This window comes from Notothenia rossii, assembly GCF_949606895.1.
Source record: "Notothenia rossii genome assembly, chromosome: 2".
Taxonomy (NCBI): Eukaryota; Metazoa; Chordata; class Actinopteri; order Perciformes; family Nototheniidae; genus Notothenia; species Notothenia rossii.
Genome location: NC_136904.1, coordinates 29145899 through 29167078, shown reverse-complemented (window position 1 = coordinate 29167078; position 21180 = coordinate 29145899). Strand labels below are relative to the sequence as shown.

Genomic DNA, 21180 nt, shown 5'->3' with positions numbered 1-21180 from the left:
TTCTACAAGCGTTTTTGAAACTACTGACCCACATCCCTTGCCCACTTGATTGATAATTTAGTGTGCATTGCTGTTATCTGTGCACATGACCATCAAACGATACTGAAATACACATTGCATACCAAGAATTAACATTTATGTTAAGTGCATAAAGAATGCAGCACCAGCCTTCAAACCGCATGCATTAAATCAGTGTGAAGCACTATAGGCGCATTCACACCGCAGTACTTTTCCTACAAAGGTTCATGAGAACTCTTTAGTTCTCATGAACTAAGTGCAGATCGCGTTCACACCGGAATAAGTCCCTGGGGGAGGATTAGGCAAATAAAGCCGCTGACGTCACTTCTTCTTCTTCTGCTTTGGGTTTACTGGCAGGCCGCAAACAACTTCACGGCGTATACTGCCACCCGAAGCCTTCCGAGTAAATCGCCAGAACGCCGACACCTCCTCATCTCCACCGCTCCCATGTTTTTTTTTGTGTTGCCATAAGTTAGTCTCTCTGCGTTTGTGCACTGGGCTGGGCTAATGCTCATAATGCTAATGCGAGCATAATAAAATGGCGGTTTCACAAAACTTTTTGGGAGTTTTATGGGGCGTGGTTTGCATTCCGCCCAGCCAATCAGACATAGGAACCTTTTTCTCCCACAAAAGTCCCTGCTCTCTAGCAGGGACGGAAAAGGGAGTAAAAAGGTTCTGATGAACTAATTTTAGTTCCGGCTCTTTTTGGTGTGAACGCGACATTTCGGAACTATATTGGAACTAAAGTGGGAAAAGTACTGCGGTGTGAACGCGCCTTATGTTTTCTTTATATATATTCTTTAATGCATTATTGACCTTAAGTCTGTAACCTTAGCCATTATTGATATGTGCCTTCTTGGTCGTTAAACTGTACTTTATCTTGAGAAAAAAACAAAAACATTAAAACAATAATCTGCAGCTGAACCGTTAAATCCAAACAAGGGAACTTTAAAGGATAATAAATACATTTTAAACTATTGCAAAACAATATTGTTTTGACAGCAAAAAAAAAAGAATTGCCCAAAGACAATCAATTCAAATAAACTAAATGGAATATAGCAAATAAAAAAAAGGAAATGTTAGCACTCTTGGCAGTCAGTTTAGCTACCCGTACACATAATCTGCGTTACCTGCATTACCTAATTACACTGTAAATAAGGTGCCACTGTTTGCATTACTGCATCAGTTTTCCTACTGGGAAAAGGTATAGCCACAATTGTTATATTTAAAAGATAAAAGTCATATTGAATTGAGTGCTTTCTGATTGTTGACACTTGAATTTACAGTATTTATATTTTCTTCACAAACTGCTATAATGTATACGTTTTATTTATATGGGTCTATGAACGGAAAACCTGATTTTTTTTCTCCAACATTTCATTTTTTTCATAACATGAAATGTGACGTGAAATTACCTTACTGAGTGTCTGTGCAAAAGGACTCTCCTCAGTGGTATTTAAAAGAAAAGCTTTTGTGTGACAGTGTGGTCGAAGTCGCTGATGGTGCGAGCAGGGTCTGCTAACAGGGTGTTTCTCATTTCCCTCCCACTTGACAGAGAGGAGATGAAGTCCCTCCAGACAGCCCTGCAGAAGCAGCTGGAAGAGGCCAATGAGAGAGCGGAGAAGCAGCAGGCCACGGTAAGAGAGAGCTGACCTGACCGTCAACATCCAGTCTCCTCTAACCAGCGCCGTCACCTGTCACACAGCCCCCCCGTTATCCACACTCATTACCCAGCCAACTCTCTCGCTTCCTTGATACATCATTAGTTGAAACTCTCAGAAATTGAAAGAGAAATCTATGTGTCCTCCTACCCTGACACCCACGCAGAAATATTTGATAAGAACAGACAAAGGCATTATAGCCCAAGAACATGTTCTTATCTATCCATCAATCAATCCCACTGTCTACAGTATCCACTGTACCTGTCTGTCTCTGCTGCACACTACACTGACACCTTGCTTTATATTCCACACAGGTCTTAATCACTATCTAGCAAATAATTTAAATTAATCACAAGGTCTTTATAATTTCAGTAAAATGGTGAAGAACCCAAAGCCCAAGGTGATGTATTGAAATTGGAGCAGTAGTCTCTGACGTCAATATATTGAGTTTAATATTGAAGGAATCATATAAAAGCTGAACATTAACACTTGTTTCCAGTGGGAACAGGTTCATGTTTTGTCAGTTTAACCTGATGACTAATTTAGCTATTAACTTTATAATTTCAGATCCATTCATTTTAAATGTAATGATTAATAGAAGATGACACTATCTTCATAACTTAAGGATTTGTCCAAGGTCTTTAGACTTATTAATGTGCATGACTGAAACTAATTAAATTACCAAACAAATATTCTCGATAAGCATCTGTCATGGCTGTGGCAATACTACAAAGAAAATGGTAAGAGTCATAAAAAAATGCTGCCTTGACAAAATTAACTAATTAATTAGTGATAATTGTTGAACTTACCAATGATATCAAAAAAGACTGCTTTAGTCCTTTGTTGTCCGTACGAAGGACACTGAAACAACTTGATTGAGTTACCAGCTATATCAAAACAATTATCATATATTTTTTAAAACATCATATATTTTTTTAAACAAATTAATAATCTTTTGAAGTGATTATATGAATTATTGCACATTGAATAGGTCAATATATGTATATATGTATTTATGTTGTGTATTAAGTTTATATTTACATTACATTACATTTCACTTGTTGAACGGTTTTACCCAAAACAACTTATATGCATTAAATAGTGTGGCCAATCCCTACAGAAGCCATTTGGGGTGAAGTGTCTTGCCCAGGGACACAGGGGTATGTTGACTGCAGTGGGGATTGAACCATTGCTTCCATGATCTGAAGATTAGCTCACCTACACTTAGCCACAGCCTACTGTACATTTGTCCATAAAGCATGTTTGCTTTTGTTTCCAGTCATTATACTAATTATATTTTAGGGCCTTTTCAAATGCTGTGTAGCAAGATAATCATATTGCTAACAATATATAACAATGTCATTAAAAATATGTTGTGACTTATTTGATTTAATATCCGAGCCCCAGTATTATGTTCTATAGTGAAAGCAGACACAAGTGCAAATAATTAAAATAAACCTTTTCTTTTTTTCTTTTTTTAATCTCTCTGACAAATGTAGCAAATCATCAAAATGAAAGTTGTTTGCCTACCGTTTCCGGTTCTGTAAAAAGCATTTAGAACCGCCTTAAACCTTCATTTTTTCCTCAGGCCAGCAGGGTTCGACTTCTCTTGTTGCATAAAGCAGTGCAAGTGTGTAGAGGTCTATGAGAAAATGACCATACTACTCATTTTATTTGTTGTAAACATCAATGTAAGGTCTTAATTTATGGTTTCAAATATCCTTCTAACAGCATAATGTTTATTTTGCAAATGTTAGTCCCATAGAGGGTAAAATAGACCGTACAGCAGCGTATGCTACTTTGTGATTGACAGGTTACTTTCCCAGTGTTGTTTTTGTCTTTGAACATCAACTTTATGAGATTGTGTTTTTTTAGTTTATGAAAATCAATTGTAAAAATTTAAGTTGCCTAAAAAAATTAGTTTGAGTGGTCCTTAGCCCCACCTTCTTGTGTCACTGCTTGTAAAAAACAAAAACAAGATAACGACAAACTCTTGTCATCTGAACTATACTGAACAAAGCAACTAGTGACTGTGTAGAGAGTTTCTGTGCGGCTTTTTCCATTTGATTTATACAGTCTATGGGTTTACTCCAAAAAATGAACTGTTGTGTAGTCATGGTAGTACCTATAGCATGAAGTTATCACTACATTATTGTTTAACATATGTTGCCGGTGTAAAACCTATTTAACATACATTGTACTCAGCTAGTCTGTAGATGTTTGGTTTTACTTAAAGTTGTGTCTATGCATATGCTCTATCTTACTTTATTGCCCAACATGTGTGTCCCCATAGTATTCAGATAGACCTCCTCTTATTCTGCAACACAACTCCTTATCAACAAATCACCCTGAAGCCTGTTGTTCTGCAAAGAAAGCTATAGAGTAGCGCTGGAGTTTTTCTGGGATGTCCAGTATATGCTAATGAATTAAATGTAATGGTCACGGCTTCGTATGCACTGTTGTGAGATTTCATTGAAAACAACAATAAACAATCAAAGCACATCATTAATATAACTCTAACATTTCAAGGGACATTGTTGCCAATTTCTAAAACGGTGACAAATCCCAGTTGCTCGGTTTTATGATTTGAGTTTGACATTTATGTTCTGTTAAATGGAATGTATCCCTCCTGCTAAGATTCCAAATGGAAAGGAACACCTCTGCAGCATATACAATGCCACAGACGGTCAATAGAACAATGAAATGCTGTATCTGGTTTAGATTCCTCATGTCCACATAACATTGAGTGGGAAAAAAGGACTTACAAGAACTCAAGAGAGATGGTCCAAAAATAGTTTTTTGTACCAAGAGCAAACAGCAAGCAGCAGACAGAAAATAAGTTATATGTGCCGATAGATACTGTATGGGCAATACATTTCAAGGCAATCTCTTTTTTAGACAGTGTTTTGCAATCGGGGTGTTATCGTTCTGTGCATAAATATTTGTATTTATTGTAGCTACTCTCCAATTTCTCGGTTTAGAGTCCTTAATTAAAAAACATTTATCCAATAGAATGTCATCTGACACACACAAATTACTAATCAACATTCAAATGGTTTCAAATACATTGACTTGAGAATCAGTGAAAACAAAAATCATATATGTGTATATATATATATATATATACGTGGATGACCTTACATTTTTTTATGTTAAACACGACCAAAACAAAGTTATTGTACTTGGCCCAAAAGAATCTAGGAAACAAATTACGTATCTAAAGATATACTAACTATGGATGGCATTCATTTGGCCTCCAGTGAGACTGTAAGGAATCTTGGTGTTATATTTGATCAGGATTTGTCCTTTAACGCCCACATAAATTAATTTCAAGGACCGCCTACTTCCATCTACGTAACATTGCAAAAATCAGGCATATCTTGCCTCAAAACGATGCAGAGAAACTAGTCCATGCCTTCGTTACTTCAAGGCTGGATTATTGTAACTCCTTATTATCAGGGTGTACCAAGAAGTCAGTCAAGTCGCTTCAGCTGATTCAAAATGCTGCAGCTCGTGTACTAACCAGAGTTAGGAAAAGGGACCACATTACTCCTGTTCTGGCTGCCTTACACTGGCTCCCTATAGAACACAGGATAGAATTTAAAATTCTTCTTCTCGCCTACAAAGCCCTTAATGGGCAGGCGCCATCTTACCTTAAATAACTCATTATACCCTATTGTCCTACTAGGGCATTGCGTTCCAAGAATGCAGGGTTGTTGGTTGTTCCTAGAGTCTCTAAAAGTACAATGGGAGCCAGAGCCTTTTCTTATCAAGCTCCACTTTTGTGGAATCAGCTTCCAGTTTGTGTTCGGACGGCAGACACCCTATCCGTTTTTAAGAGTTCGCTTAAGACCTTCCTTTTTGATAAAGCTTATAGTTAGGGCTGATTAGATTCAGCCCCTAGTTTTGCTGATAAAGGCTTAGTTTGTCGGGGGACATCTTACTTCTTCCTTCTCTCTGTCCTGTGTACTCTCATGTTCCGATTAACCCAGCTTCCCCAAATGTCTTTCTTTTTGGTGTCTATATACGCCGTGATCCGGAGTCATGGATGATCCTACGGTCCTGTGACATGGATCGCGAGTCCTGGATCTTGAGTCGTGGCTGTTGTCCTGGATCATAAGTCCTGGATGGATATCCTCGTGGATTAGTCTTCCCATTATACACACATGCATTTCCAAACATTTGGACTACCTATGTAGCAAATGTATTATCTTTTCAATTTGCACACGGCATCTATTGCACGTCTGTCCGTCCTGGGAGAGGGATCCCTCCTCTGTTGCTCTCCCTGAGGTTTCTCCCATTTTTCCCTTTAAACTGTGGGTTTTCTCTGGAAGTTTTTCCTTGTACGATGTGAGGGTCTAAGGACAGAGGGTGTCGTATTGTCATACTGATATTCTGTACAAACTGTGAAGTCCACTGAGACAAATGTAACATTTGTGATATTGGGCTATATAAATAAACATTGATTGATTGATATGTACATTTCACATGAGATACAGTAGAATTAACTTATTTTGATTGCTGAACAAATATAATAACTAATACAAACAATAGCTTAATTCATCTGACTTACCTAGTATGCTGTAATGCTGTTTTTTTTTATCTCTCTTTCGATCCCTAAATGCTGCACCAGTATTTGTTTTTCGAGCTGTTCCTGAGGGCTGTGGCGGTGACTGAAAGGCTCAAACGTAAACTTTGATGTTATCTCACCCTGCTTTGGGATATGAGTCAACTGGTGAGGCTTAGTTTACAGTTCCCTGGGGTACACACCTGTTATGAGGTCACAAGCCTCATGAAGCTTTTCCTTTTTGTGCTCCACACTATCTTGTTGACCTCTCTCAAGGACATGCAACACAAAAAAAGGTCTTTCCAAAAGAGAAAAGAAAGAAAGACAAGACCTTGGCCTATCTATCCCACACACCTTATTATTTGTACGTACGGTAGCCCATGGCAGCAGTTTGCCATCTGCAGTTAGTGTTTGAACCTCCGTCTAACTGTAAAAACACAAGCCACAGGCCTGCACTAGCAAGACATGCTGAGCTCAGGATGAAAGGCATAAACAAAGATATCACTATGAAATGATAAGCATATGGGCTATTAAATCAGGCACACAGTGGATAGTCGGTAGTCACTCACTGTGGAATAAATGCCTAAGCGTATATATGTGCCGCTTTCAGAGACCGGATGAGACGATTCTGGACACTTGTTATGCTAAACTCAGATTGTACGACACCAGAGGAATTTAATATGTGACAGGTTTTCCATCAGAGTTAAAAAGTCTTTAAGCCTTGATGGGTGGCCAGCTAAAAACTGTGTATTAAAATTTCACTACAGCAAGGGGGCCTCCGGGTTACTGTCAGTTTACAAGAAACAGTGTTCAATTATGGTTGGAGCCTGAATATACTGCATCGATGTAAACGTACCAGCGCTGCTCATATTGGTTAAATTAAAGACAGTAAATCAAGTGCTAACACTGTCTTTGCTACTTACACTGGCTTCATCTCAAGCCTCCAGTTCACTCAGCTAATGCATACAGGTTTTTCGAATGTATGTTATTTAATACCTTATTAACAAACTAAATGCTGCATCAGGATGTTTTTGCTCTCTCTATATGTTTCAATTATTGTGTTACTACTCTCGGGGGCAGTGACAGTGACTGAACATGACCTTTGATTATATCATGCCCTCTGCTTGGGGATGTGACTCAACCGGTTTGATCTAGTTACCCGGGGTGCCTCCATGGGAGAGGAAAACATGTCACTTTGATTTGACCAAAAAGGGAACTAAATGTGTTATTTCTGTACAACATTGTACATTGAAAATATTCATCAATATTAGTAATAGCACAAAGCAAATCACAAGTCTGTTAATATTACACAAAACACATGTAGTGTCCAAATCATGTTGTCTTTGATAGTTCTGGATTTTTATGGGATTTTGCTGAGAATAACAATAATAAAATATTGCCTGCCTTTCATTTCATAAGTAAAGGCAATAAATCATGTATGGACACTGATTTTGGTTCATTGTCATAATCCCTTTAGTTCAATGCACTTCCTTTCCCATACAGCTCCTGCTAAAGCGGTGATGCTCAGTCTCCATGACTTTCATTAAAGATGTTCACTGAATGGAAAACAAACAAACAATGAATTGGGGGATTGAGTTTGATCTTTTTTCTGTTTCTGTTTTCAGATCAAATTTCTTAAAGTGGAGATGGAGAAAAAAACCAAAATCATCAAGGACTTACAGCAAGAGGTGAGTCATCAAAGCATCATTTAGGCTTGTTTGAACCCTGCTTTAAACAAGATGTATTCTCAGTTAGTGCGTTTAAGAGATACATATGTAGCCATAAAGGAAGAATTTACTCCAATTGACCGATCAGGAACCCACTTTCCCCGCTTTGACCACCTCTATGTCATTTAATGATTATCTGTTTCTCTGAATATCTCCAGGGACCAGAAGAGAGCTAGTAGCTTTTAATCAGAGGTGGACATTCGCCTGCATGTATCTGTTTGAGCGTGCACTTTGCAAATACTGGAGTCTGTTGTGATCATGATGGTTATCGAGACTGTCATGGCTTGCGTTGGTTGAGAAATCGGTTTCTTCTATTCTTCCTCTGCGATGGATTTCTCACTGCCTGATTGTTGAACATCAGTGCAGTATAGTTTGTCAAAACTAAAGTTTTTTTTTGTCTTTTTTTATGTTTGACTCTGAGGGGCTGACACCAAAGCCTGACATTTACCACTGATTCCTTAGACAGCTAGAGAAAATAAAAAAGTTCTGCTGGCAAATACCATTTTACAGTAACTGTACTGAATTTGTGACACCACATTATCTGCCGCTTGGCTTGTTATCTGTGAAAAAAATTGAATAAAATACTCAAAAAAGAACACCAAAACAACATCAGCCCATTAAATGCTGCAGAGCTACATCTGCAGCAGCTTTTTAAAGAGGTTTCTTGTTGGATGTTTCCATTGGTATCTTTTGTTTGTCTGTCAGCAATACACATAGGAAAATTGTCAAGTTAAAACTTGTGCAGACCGGTACTTTGAAAAAATAATATAAAACATGCAGCGACAGCCACTTAATGGTTTTTACTGAACTTGATTGATATGTGAGGCCCTTAACTCAAAAGCCTGCTTATGAATGACACAAGGTTTCATACCACTGTTTCTTTGTTTTAATTAACTCCATTTGAAATATAGAAACACAAAAATGATTTAATTTTGACTGCAATTTTTGTATGATGACAGGCTCATTTTGATGTACCTGTCATCTGAAACCTTATTGACACCACACAAAATGCAATACATTCATGATTAGCTACAAAATAACTTTTCTTCAGGAACACATGGCACGTTTGCAAATATACATAGCTAAGATTTGCTGTTTGTTGTTCAAATATCAAAGGCCCCTAATGTCCTTTATTTCACACTATGGTGTTTATTGTGTTTATTTTCCAGTATATATTTTTATTTTACATTATCAATATGTTGCCATTGCTATCATTCAGTCACAAAGGCTGTAAATAAGAGAGCTGTCGAGGCATTTTCAAAAACAAGATGGCTGCAGCTGATGTAAGCTTTCTTTTGAAGCTGCTATCTTGTCAATATTGAACAAACCTATAGTTAAGGATCTATCAGTTGCATATTACGCTTTTCTTTATTTTCTTCCATTGACTGAGAAGTTAAACACTAATTTGCATTTGTAATTATGTACTGGCAAAGTTCGGGTGACTCTATCAACCACAAAGTCAGCCGTTGTATAACTGATGGATATAATAGAAATAATATTGCACACCAGAATCTCTATAGAGAAATCCAGATTGTGTCTGTGTATTCAAGCTATGATTGAATGCTGAGAGGAGCAATGAATACAAACATATTTTAATGACGAATGAATGGACACATTTGAAAGGAAAACGTATTTAAAATACTTGTCAGACAAAGAACTAAATATAATAAAATGGGTTCTAAAGTGGATAGGCCTTGAATCTTTTTCTTTGATTGATTAAAAAGTCTCAAAACATTTCAATTTGGTTTGATTCAGCGTGTCTGTGAATGTATCCCATTGGAATGTTTCTTGCGTGTGAATCCACGTGAATCAAGTCATTTTCACAGTCGGAGGTAGCACATGAAGGCAACACTCTGGAGCAGAAGCTTTTACAGACTCAATGACTCATATAAGAAGCCATGATTTGTCTTTGTAATTAACAATTAGGGATTTATTTTTCTCTTAAATTAGATCTTATTTAGAATTAGAACATGTGCTTAAACACTGACAGGGCGGCGTAAAAAGGAAATGTGCTCCGATGTTTGCCACACACATTTTAGTTTTCTGCCAAACCTCATTACCATAAGTCATTCGTTGATGTACCACTAATCTCTCCAATTCAAAGAGCTGGCAAACAGCGTTGCCAACAATTTGACCTGAATTGGAGTGAACTGAAATGTTATTTACAGATTGGAAACATAAACAGAAGTTTTTGGTGGAAATGCCATGGTAATGCCTTCGCACACCAGGTGAAGTAGCACTAAGGTTAGTCACTGATATCAGTCAAAAGGCCGCTGGACGAGGCAAAGAGCAGGAGTACAAATGGAAAGCATCTTTCAGAGACCCATTGCCCCCCCCACCCCCTGTCATGCGAGTGCATCATTGTTGACATTTTGAGGTTTGACTTGTTCTATTCCAAATGTATCTATCTTGGTCTCTGTTGGTGTGAGGGCCTTTGTAATCACAGTGAGGTCATTTGTAGTCAACAGACATCTGGGAACTTCTGTGACATTTGTAGTGGCTACATGCAGGGAATCATGAGAATAATTTCCCCGCATCTGGTACATTTGTGAGATACGGAAAAAAAACCTTGCACAAACTCAAAGGTCAGGATTGTTAAAGCATTATCATCAGCAGAATCTTCTATTCTCAGTCTGATTGCATGCTCTCGACTAGTCTGCAGCTTCAAAGAAAAGGAATAAAGGCATATACTATTTTTGATTGAATATCACCATAAAAAATGCTGCCGTAATGTTAAACGTGAGGTTCCTGCACATTTATAGTTTTCCTTTTTCATACAATACTACTAGGTTTCCTTTATTATTATTTGTCGTAAAGTTAGTCAGAACTTTATACATGTTTTCTACGCTAAAATAAACAAAACTGTTTCCTACAGATAAGCATGTATATATTATACAATGTTATGAGCTTAGTTTCTATGTCCTGATACATTGTAGTTCAAGAGGCAGTGCATTACCTGGGACTAGCTCCCGTATTTCCTTGAATATGAAAATGTGTGAATGCATAGCAGCTTTTATTGTATGTTCATTTAGGGAAGCTTAGGGATATTTTAGAGTGAGTTTCATGATTATAGAGCTATTTCAAACTGATGCATTCCGACAACCCAGCAACAAATCTTAGCTTCATGGATTAAAATCTTACATTTTTTATGAAATGATGTTGATTCAACTTGACTATAATTTCATCCCATGAATCAATAGAGGTTGACTTAATATTAAAAACATATTTCAGTGCAACTTAAAAGGAATACATTGAGCAGTACAACCTTCATGATGGCAGGGTTTATTGCAGGGCTGGTATCATTTTTATTTAATCGTTTATTTGAATAGGGACAATGCACATTAATGAACACTTTGGACAAATAATGCTTCAAGTGTTAATATGCCGGATTTTAGCTTTGAGCTAATTTCCATCCGTAGTCCCTGACATACAACATATAAGAACATGACATTTGTAAACATAGCAAAAAATAAATACATGATATGCAAAAGAGCAAGAGCAGCACACACAAGTGTTTACCACATGGCAGTACACTATAGCAGCAACGACATAATAAGTGCAAGAGATGATACAAGACAAGCATAAAGTGCAAGAAGAGATACCCCTGTGTCTTAGACTTTATTCATTTATCGTATCTACGTCCATACGGGACGTGAGTTTAAGCTAGATATGGCATATCTACCTTAAACTCAGGTCCTGTATGGTTCTAATGCAAAAACTCAGAATTGTGAGTCTGTAAATATCTCCCTGATAGAGCTGAAAGGAACATATGTAAAGCTAACCATATTCTTTGTTTACATCGGCCATTCAAAATGTGTTTTTTATTTGCAAATAACTGTGAACTGCATGGTGGTGTCAGCAGGGAAGTTTTACGGCTGTGGAGCCATTATCAATGATTTGCTTTCAGGGTCTTTTATGCGTGTTTTGATGGAGAATGATTTGTAGACTGATTTGGATCCTGCTGGGATTCATCAGGTTCTCACCGAGCATTATAATGGACAGCTTTGCCACGCACTCAGCTACTCGCTGCTGATGCTGATGTTTTATAGTCTAAAATGGCTTCCCATCATTGTCTTCTTCGTTTCATGTCTTCCTGATGTAATTTCACCGGCTAAACGGCATTAAAAAATATCATGCATCAGGGCATTTACTGGATCCCTCAGTATCTCTTAGTGATACTCTTATTGGAATAAAGAGTCAAGAAAGGAGAGTAGGCAAAAATGGAAAGTGCATCAGTGTAAATGTTGAACAGGACAAAGAAAGATATACTGCAGTTAATATAATATTATAGTCTAGCAAGTCATGCAATTGTTTCTTTAAATATAAAAAACACTTATTGATGCCATAAAGTCACTTGATCATAATCTTCAGAAAGTGATAAAACACATTACATAGATGTTAGTTAGTCATTTTTTATTAGTATTATTGTTATTTAAAGTACTTCAAATTTTCACCAAAGCACGGATAAAATGAGAAAGGAAATTGAATATTCTAAAAGTGTGTACTCTGAGTCACAGTCACAGACATTGAATATATCTGTGGCTTTCATTAATATTTGGGCAGTTAATGTCTGTATTTTCTGTCTCATGGGAAGACAACTTTGAAAAGAATTATTTTTCTCGTTATTACTCCACACGACACGCTAAGCTTCAGCCATTTATTTTCTAAGTCAATGTTGCCTTGAGAATAAATGGCTTCTTCGCTACTCCAATGGTATATTTCTCAACAACTGAGTAGCCACTGAATTAACACAAAGAGGCCCCAAAAGGACTCTATCAAAAGTAATTTCACACATATCATTGCTGACAAGCATTAAAAGCAACGTGAGCTGACATAAATGTAGGATTAATTGAAATAGAGTGAGACGTGGCATGGCATACAATGTCGTAGTTTTTGCACTGGACAGACAGGCAATGTGGAAACTGATCGATGGTGTTCACATATCAGGCACAGCAGGCCAGACTTGTTACGTCAGGAGAACAATGGTGGACTTGACAACCAGCAAGGCTGACAGGGTTTATTGTTAATGATAAAGGTTTAGTTAGATGGCAATGATTAAAGTGCATTAACTCCGGTGAAAATACACAGTTAGCATGTTTTTTTATAATAATATATTTAATTTCAAAGCGCTTTTTCAGTGGTTTGATAAAACAGGATAAAATAGAATTAAAAAATATATATAAATATTAAAAAATGTTAAAACAGCAACACAACATAATTCACAAATTAAAAGCCAGTCTGAAGAGGTCTATTTTGGTCAGTGTTTTGAAAGTGGGGGGGTCGGTGCAGTCTCTGATGTGTTGTGGAAGGGAGTTCCAGAGGGTGGGGGCAGCGATGGAGAAGGCTCTGTCCCCCCAGGTTCGGAGCTTGGTTCGTGTGGGGGTAGAGGAGGAGGTTCGCTTCTAATGAACGAAGGCTGCGGCAAGGGGGGTAGTGGTGGATCAGGTCGTTGAGGTAGGGGGGGGGCCTGATTATTGAGAACTTTGTGTGTTAGCAGAAGGATTTTGAAATGTATTCGTTGACGGACAGGGAGCCAGTGTAGGTTTTGAAGGACGGGGGTGATGTGGTCTCTGGAGCGGGTGTGGGTGAGGAGGCTGACAGCGCAGTTCTGGATGTATTGTAGTTTATTTAGAATTGTGGATGATGAACCATGCAGGATGCTGTTGCAGTAGTCCAGTCTTGAGGTGATAAATGCGTGGATGAGGGTTTCAGCAGCCGGGAAGGAGACTGGGGGGCGGAGACGGGCAATGTTTTTCAGATGGAAGAAGGCAGTCCTGGTGATATGGTTTGTGTGTTTGTCGAATTTGAGCTGGCTGTCAAAGATTAATCCAAGGTTGCGAACGCGAGGAGAGGGGGTTAGAGTGGTGTTTTCGAGGGTGAGGTTGAAGTTCTGGGTGGTGAACATGTAAAGGATGCATCACCTCTTTGAGGCATGCGGAGGCAAAACAAATTGAGTTCAAAAATAAGCCATGCCTTCCCTGCCTATGCTAACATGATCCATTGCTCCACACACTGTGAAGGATTAGCCACAGAGAAATGTTCAAATTCCCAGTTGTATTTATTTGATTTTCTTTAGAGGTATGAGAATTGTAATACATCCATTACGATTCAAACAAAGTCCAGAATGACACCACTGCTAGAAGTCTGGCTTCATGGTTATATTATGTACAGTCAGTTCCTTCTTATCCAAACTCAACATTGTAGAATAAAAGGTCATGTTGGCCCCCGCAGCATGTGGAAACAGATCTGTGCAGCCCGTAACTGATGCAGGCATATATGCATTTTGTGCTCTCAATACTACAATAACACAACCGTGACATTATTGTGAACTGAACATGAACTCTGGAACAAATTAATGTGATGTGAATTCAAAATGATGACCATTATCTCCCTCTAGCTTGAGTTTAAAAATGTGAAAGAAGCATCTCTTGACATGTTGATTCATCTGTTTGCATTTTGAAAGGTGAGCTAACAGTCAAGCTGAAGCTTCAGGAAATTGCCTGATGACTCATGATGTACTGTGAAAAACACTGACGTTACATGAAAAATCATATCCACTAGAATTCATCATAGTTCATTACAACTATTCTCACTGAAGTCCAGAATCTCGGATGTTATGGGCATTTTATTTAGAGGTAAATACAATTGGAACATGTTATCCATTTGTCTTTGGTGCTAACACAAGGTACAAGTAACACAAGAAATATCACATCCAGAAACAGTATGAGTGAAAAACTAAACTAATAATAGATTTGAACGGTCCGTTACACATCGGAGACAACTCCCAGTTCAAAGCAGTGGTCAGGTTTAAAATGTACATGCTTGGGAATCAATAAATAAATGTTAGTAATATACTGACAACGGCAAAAATACCAAAAGAAAATCAACTCATGCGAACAATCGAAGCTACCTGAACCTTATTAAAGATAAGTAAAATACTTACTGAAGCTACTATCAGTATCATAAAACTTTGACTAAGGGTTTACACTTTATCAATAAGCATTACAATTGGAAAATCAAACTGATGTGTATGAGGATTGCCCATCCTGCTGGCTCCTCTTTTCTTTTTCTTTTCATGCTGAGAGCATGTTGTTTATTTTCATGACATCATGTTCATATTTCAGATTCCAGTACCCAAAACAGCTCTGATCTCTGCGCTGTCTTCGCGCAACATTGATTCTCCCTGACCTGAGATCAGGTTGGGAGAGCCTGTCAGTGAATTCAAATAGCACACACACACACACCGATCATTTCATTGGACAGTTTAGCGTGGAATCGAATGTTGCTAAGGGTTAGACGTGATTTGTAGTGGACACGTCTCTGCTTCTCAATCAGTGTCCAGGACTAAATACATCTATATTAGTGTTTGCTAATTTATTTTGACAACTGCTAACATGGTCTTGCTGCTCCTTTGATGTTGAGTGTGGCAAAGAAGACAGGAAAATAGTTTAGTTGGAATCAGGCAAACATCATTTGTTTAACAGAAATAAAGAGTCCGTTTATGCTTCCCTGACACTGACAGGCAGCTTGTTCTTAATGGAGAATGGAACTGCCCCTCTTCCGGGCAACTAGCTAAGGTTAATTTCTCTCTCTTTATTAATTGAGGGAACATGCTGAATTGTAGATAAGGTCAATAGTGGCCTTCATCAGATATCAAGTGATCAATGTTATTTGCTTTGTGCAAAGAAGCCAGTTTTGTTTTATTTATCGCTGCACAAAGAGAGTAATGTATATGCCATTCACTGGTTTCTTTAGCATAATTAGTTAAAAGCCTGGGTCTATATAACACAAACACTTAGGAAATTGATCTTTACATTTTGAGATTTGCAAATACATGTACAAAAGATCAATTAAGAGTCATGTTTCGGGAGTAAAAAAATGTGGGGTTGAGATGCTATGGATAATACCTGCAGTTGATTGTTGTCTCATTGTGATCTGGGTTAGGCTGCACACTGTCACCCATAGCAGAGGCTACATGGTGTGCTGGAGAAGTTTCCTGTCAGGGTTGTCTGTTAATTAATTATCAGCATTAACACTTATGCGAGGGATGGTCATGTTGAGTCACATTGTGAACTTCCCTATTTAGTTTTGCAATGTTTGTGTTGATATTTATTTTCTTTAAATTAAAACTGATAACCAAGGGCTAAGGGATTGCAAATAAGCCTTATTAATTCCCTTTGATGGCTCTATATAGGGTCTCCCTTGGACAATGAGTTCATAAACAGAGAGAGCAAATCTAGTGGTTTGTCAGAGAGAAATAAAAGCTATTTAGAGAATATTGCAATCATAAAGTACAGCAATCCTGCCAAAGAGTCTGTAATGAGATCTGGAGTGACAGGTTTGCCTGAATTCAGGATATGTTGGTTCAGTGTCTCGTACTAAAAGGAGGTTGTGTTCATCTAGGAGACCAAGGCTTGTATTAAATCTGCATTTCCTTCCAACACTGCCAAAGTACTGTAATATACATAAAGACAAATAACCTTCTGAGAAAAGGTCAATATAGTATCTACTTTTGTTTACAGGTAATATATCTCACTTACTGAATTTCACTCACACAGCCTAGGATTGTCGTATTAGTTTGAAAATGTTCTAACAGTATTTGAAAAAACAAACACAAGTCTTTAATCTATAATCAATGTCAATGTACTGAATTGTTTCGTCCAAAATAGCCTTACATTTAGCTGCCCTTGCTGTCCCAAAATGTTCGCTGTTGCACACAAAAGCTCTTGGGATGCTGTCATAGTCAAGTGTTCTATCTTCATGATCCATTTTCTGTGCAACGTCATACGTGACAATCAGAGGAGACAAACTTCTTCTTTGTTTCTGTCTATGGCAGCTATCACTATCAGTTTATATAAACTTTTACAGCTGGAATATTCTGAAGCCCACATATACAGATGTCTTAGATGAAAGTGAGTGTGTCTCCCTTTCATTGCAGCTGCATAAGTCCTACAGTATAAAGGTTAGATAACAAAACTGGAAAGGAAACCTTCCAGAAGTGGCCATTAGCTGGACAATCTACAGCAAATCCAAAGATAAGCTTGGTTAAAAGCTAATCATAGGTTACATTTAATAGTTGATTCAAAAGCATTTTAATGACTTGATTAATCTGTGAAGCAGGCCCAAACTACATGTTGAATTTTAATCATTTTAAAGCTGGTAAGTGCAACCAAGACATCTAAAGACCTATGCTTTTCAGTCAAATGTATTCAAGCTTTAACATCAATGTCTAGACCTGAAAATTAACATCTCAGCGCCTGCAGCAATGTAGAGTTTGATGCCCTTATTTGCACAGTAGGAACTCTGACTGGAGCAAGGTGCTTTCTTACAACTTTGATGATTCAGAGTTATATATATTGTTGCATTTTAATAGCCGTCGGAAAACTCTGATCATGTGGACCCTCAGCTCCACAGTGAAAGCATAATAATAATCAGCCACCAAGTTACCACCAACGCCAGCAGCCATCATGGAGATGCCTCTCTCTTCACTTTGCGAGAACTTAAAGTGAAAAATCATACTCTCTCATTTGCAGTGTGCAGGGTAAGTCAGCCACCTGCTGGTAGCTCCTACATTTATGTATAAGTCTTTGTATTTCTTCCAGAAGTCGTATTACATTTGTGTCACTCCGCACACTGTTTTTGCACATAATACTTCATTTTTGGATCCGTATGCCTACGTGGGCACTGGCGCTGAACTTGAATCATAGAAACTTGTCTGAGGGAGGTAAAGACAGGCCTGTGTTCAAAGTCGCGGTGCCATGCTGTCACTTAGCAGCGTTGCTTTATTCCTCACAGCCTGCCATGGCTATTGATTTCTGGCCCTCTGCTTCCAGACAAGTGACCGGTTTTCTGTGGTATTCAGCTGTGACACTAGAAAGTGTATTGTCTATATTTTTGCTCAGATACATCCAAGTGCTTCAACTTTGATGAAGGCTGCGACTGCAGATATGTCTTTTGACGTGATCACAAAATGTGTTTTTTTCCTACTTTATTGAAGTTAGAGGTTTTCTTAAAAAACACTCTGGCTACAAATGCGTTCAATTGTAAATTTTATGACAGTGTGCCATGTGACTCATTTCTATTTGAGTGGGGGAAAAAATTGAAATAAAAAAGTAAAGTGAAACTTATGCTCGTCACCCTCTCCCTCCGGTCCAGACACATTAATCCACATGAATCCCAATACGTATGATTTATGAAAAGATCTTAAAATAAATACAAATGTATGTATTATAAACGTGTTAGTCCTGAACATCTATCACCGTCATAGTGGTGATATACACTATCACCATTCAAACATGTTTTAAAAGTTTAAAAAACCTCATACAGCTCAGTAAACACTGTGAGACTTTATTTGGTCATTTCAGTAAAAAAAGTAACATTCATATTCCTCCTTTTGATTATTATAGTGTTGATCGTTCAAAACGAAGCCCTTTGGCAAGTTAAAGGAAGGTCCAGTATTTCCTAAGCTAAAGGAGGTTATTAAGGACGTTTCAAAGTTCCTTTCCTATTGTCTAAGAATTCAAACAGCTCTTATCATGGCTGCCACTGAGGTACTTCTGAGTCACTGCACTCCGTTAGGAAGGTTCCTAAGCTAAACTTACAATTCAACCGCAAGCTTGGTGAGAGAACATGGACCCCCATTGTGGAAGTAGAGAAGAAAGATTTAAAAGCTGCAAAAAAAGTAGAATTGCAAAACATAAATAGGTAATCAAGCATGCAGATTGTGACTTTACCCCAATGGTTCTACCTGCAGGCTGAAGAAATGAAATTGAGTAACTGTCTGATGATGGAGGATGTACAAATTGCCTTAAGTACTTGAACTAAACTTCAATGTGACTTTTCTTAACTTTTAATTTGATGAAAAGATAATTATCACAGTATAGTGTTTGCACATTCTAGTGTACTCAGGCTATAGCCCCAATTGAAGCAGATTGCTATTCCAGGGAGGAAGGGGTGATTAATTATTAACCATGCCCCTCTCTACCAAGATGTAATCCTGAGGACATCTATCACATCTGAAATGTGGGAAGTAAAGAATCAGTGCTAAATTGTTCTTTCACATTTTATTCCTCCGCTAGTTTGACAGTTATTGAAGCTCCATGATGTGTCAATGTTGTGTTCACAACTCGTGTTTGCCACTATTAAAACAGTTATTTAAGAACATGTTAAACCCCAGCATTGCTTATCTTTTTTAACTGCTTAAAACTTCAACTGCAGACAGTGGGGGGTAGTGGGGAAAAGTTATTATTCCATATGTGTGCAACCTTTTCAAATAGGATATACGCCTTAAATTACCACACAATGTCCTTTTGATTTTACGATTTTAATTAGTCTGTTTTTCTTGTTTTTTTGCCTTCTAAAAATTGATAATATTTGGCCCATAGCTGACGACTTTCTAAGATTGTATTGTTGAAGTACCATTATACAGTACCTGGTAACATAAAATCAATATTCACTTCTATCCTTTATTTTCTCCTTGCAAATATTGCAGTGGAACTCGGACACAGATTCCTGAACTTAATGCGATGCAGTATGATTTACATAATTAGTCCAGCTACAGGAATTGTTGTTCCATCTCTTGGCAATAACAGTTTAGTACATTGAATGTGTTTACTTCTATGTGTTTTACCACAAAATTAAATTATATTAGACTGACTCAGTAGCAGTGGCGTAGCCAGGAATTATTGTGTGGATGGGCCTGGACAAATGTAGGTGGGCTAGGGGGAGACTTATTAAGTGTGGGGTATGAGCTGAAACTTCATTAATGATTTGATTTATTTTTTAATGCACTAATTAAACATAAGCATAAGCCTAAACTAGCAGTGAAAACAAAAACCTAGGCACGGCGGCCTCAGAATGTGTAAAACTGACATCCACATTACTGGCTCGGCGGCTAGAAACATGTTTATTTCTGCTGTAAAGTTGGGGGGGTCTATGGAAATTGCTCCTTTCTGCATCCACCCCCTGTCGGCCACTAGATGAACTGCAGTTTGTGGCACTTCCTTCTGGGCTTGTCAGGAACGTCAACATCGCTAGGACGTGCTGATTGGCTGTGGGTGGGCCAGACGTGTATATGGGTGGGCATATAATAATGTTCAAATGTGCTAAATATATACACTGCAAAAAAAAAAAAAATGAGGAGTAAAAGTAGCTCACGACTTGTTTTATTTTTTGAAAGTAGCTCTCATCCTAAAAAAGGTTGGAGACCCCTGTTATAGAACGATACATTTGAGCATTTTAAGCTTGGCCTACCATTTTATTGGAGCGATGAGGAACAGGTGGGGCTTGAAAAGGCCCACCTGTTCAAAGTGGGGAATGACAGAAAAAGTTTGAGAACCACTGTTATAAGGACAGAAGTTACTGTTCTAGGTCCAATAAGGTATGATCAACATTTACCTTAATGGAACAAACATAGTTATTGTTTTGTATGTCAGTGCATGACATGACACTTTTTCATAAGCTACCCTCACATCCATAACTTATTGATTTTTGAAGGACACTGAGCTCTGCTGTTTAAACTTGTGGCTGATATTAATGTTATTTTAGACTTCTTTTGCACTGCTGTTCCATCATGTTCTGTCATCCCTGCCTGTGTTGTTGAGGGCTGGGGTGCTTCTTTATTTATTGTCACTACGTAACGATCCATCTTGAAATTATTTGGCGCGAGGATAAAAAGGTGCTCTGCACACCGTAAACAATGACGGCTGATGTAAATCATGAGAATTTAAGCTGTTTAATATTTCTAAATCTGAGCAATATACGTTTTATTAGCTTATGAACTCCATTGTACATGTAATAAAATAAAGTGTATATCAAGTGAAGTTTATTAAGTGAGAAAAAAATGTGGAACATAAAAATACGTTTTTTTGCGGCACACTTGGACAATGCTCGCGGCATTGACCTAGAGGACCTTTTTTTTTTTATCCTTCACAAGCTTTGGGAGCCGTTTAGAGCTCAGTGTCCTAGTAATGGATGATTTGATCTACCTGCTGTATGATAAATCGGTAAGCTTCTTCATCATTTGAGCTACAGTCGACTCGTTCCTTAAAGCAACTCTGAAATATTAATGGGAAAATTGAAGATGTAATAATCTGAATACGGACTTAATGTGAAGCGGTTAAACGCTTACAGATCAGTTTAAAGTTTTTAGAGCTGTTGGGGAAAAATCACAGTAAAATACATTTTGTTTCACTACTTCACTTCAGAG

The 21180-nt window shown here is 37.8% G+C and overlaps 1 protein-coding gene across 3 annotated transcripts in view; it reads left to right on the top strand.

Annotated features, from left to right (window-relative positions):
- Window positions 1-21180, top strand: part of luzp2 (leucine zipper protein 2) — a 276029-nt gene that overhangs the window by 212226 nt on the left and 42623 nt on the right. For all 3 annotated transcript variants that reach the window (XM_079665447.1, XM_079665448.1, XM_079665449.1), the window contains 2 exons: window positions 1574-1655; window positions 7872-7934. In XM_079665447.1, the coding sequence (XP_079521573.1) occupies window positions 1574-1655; window positions 7872-7934 (145 nt within the window). The remainder of the gene's footprint in view (window positions 1-1573; window positions 1656-7871; window positions 7935-21180) is intronic.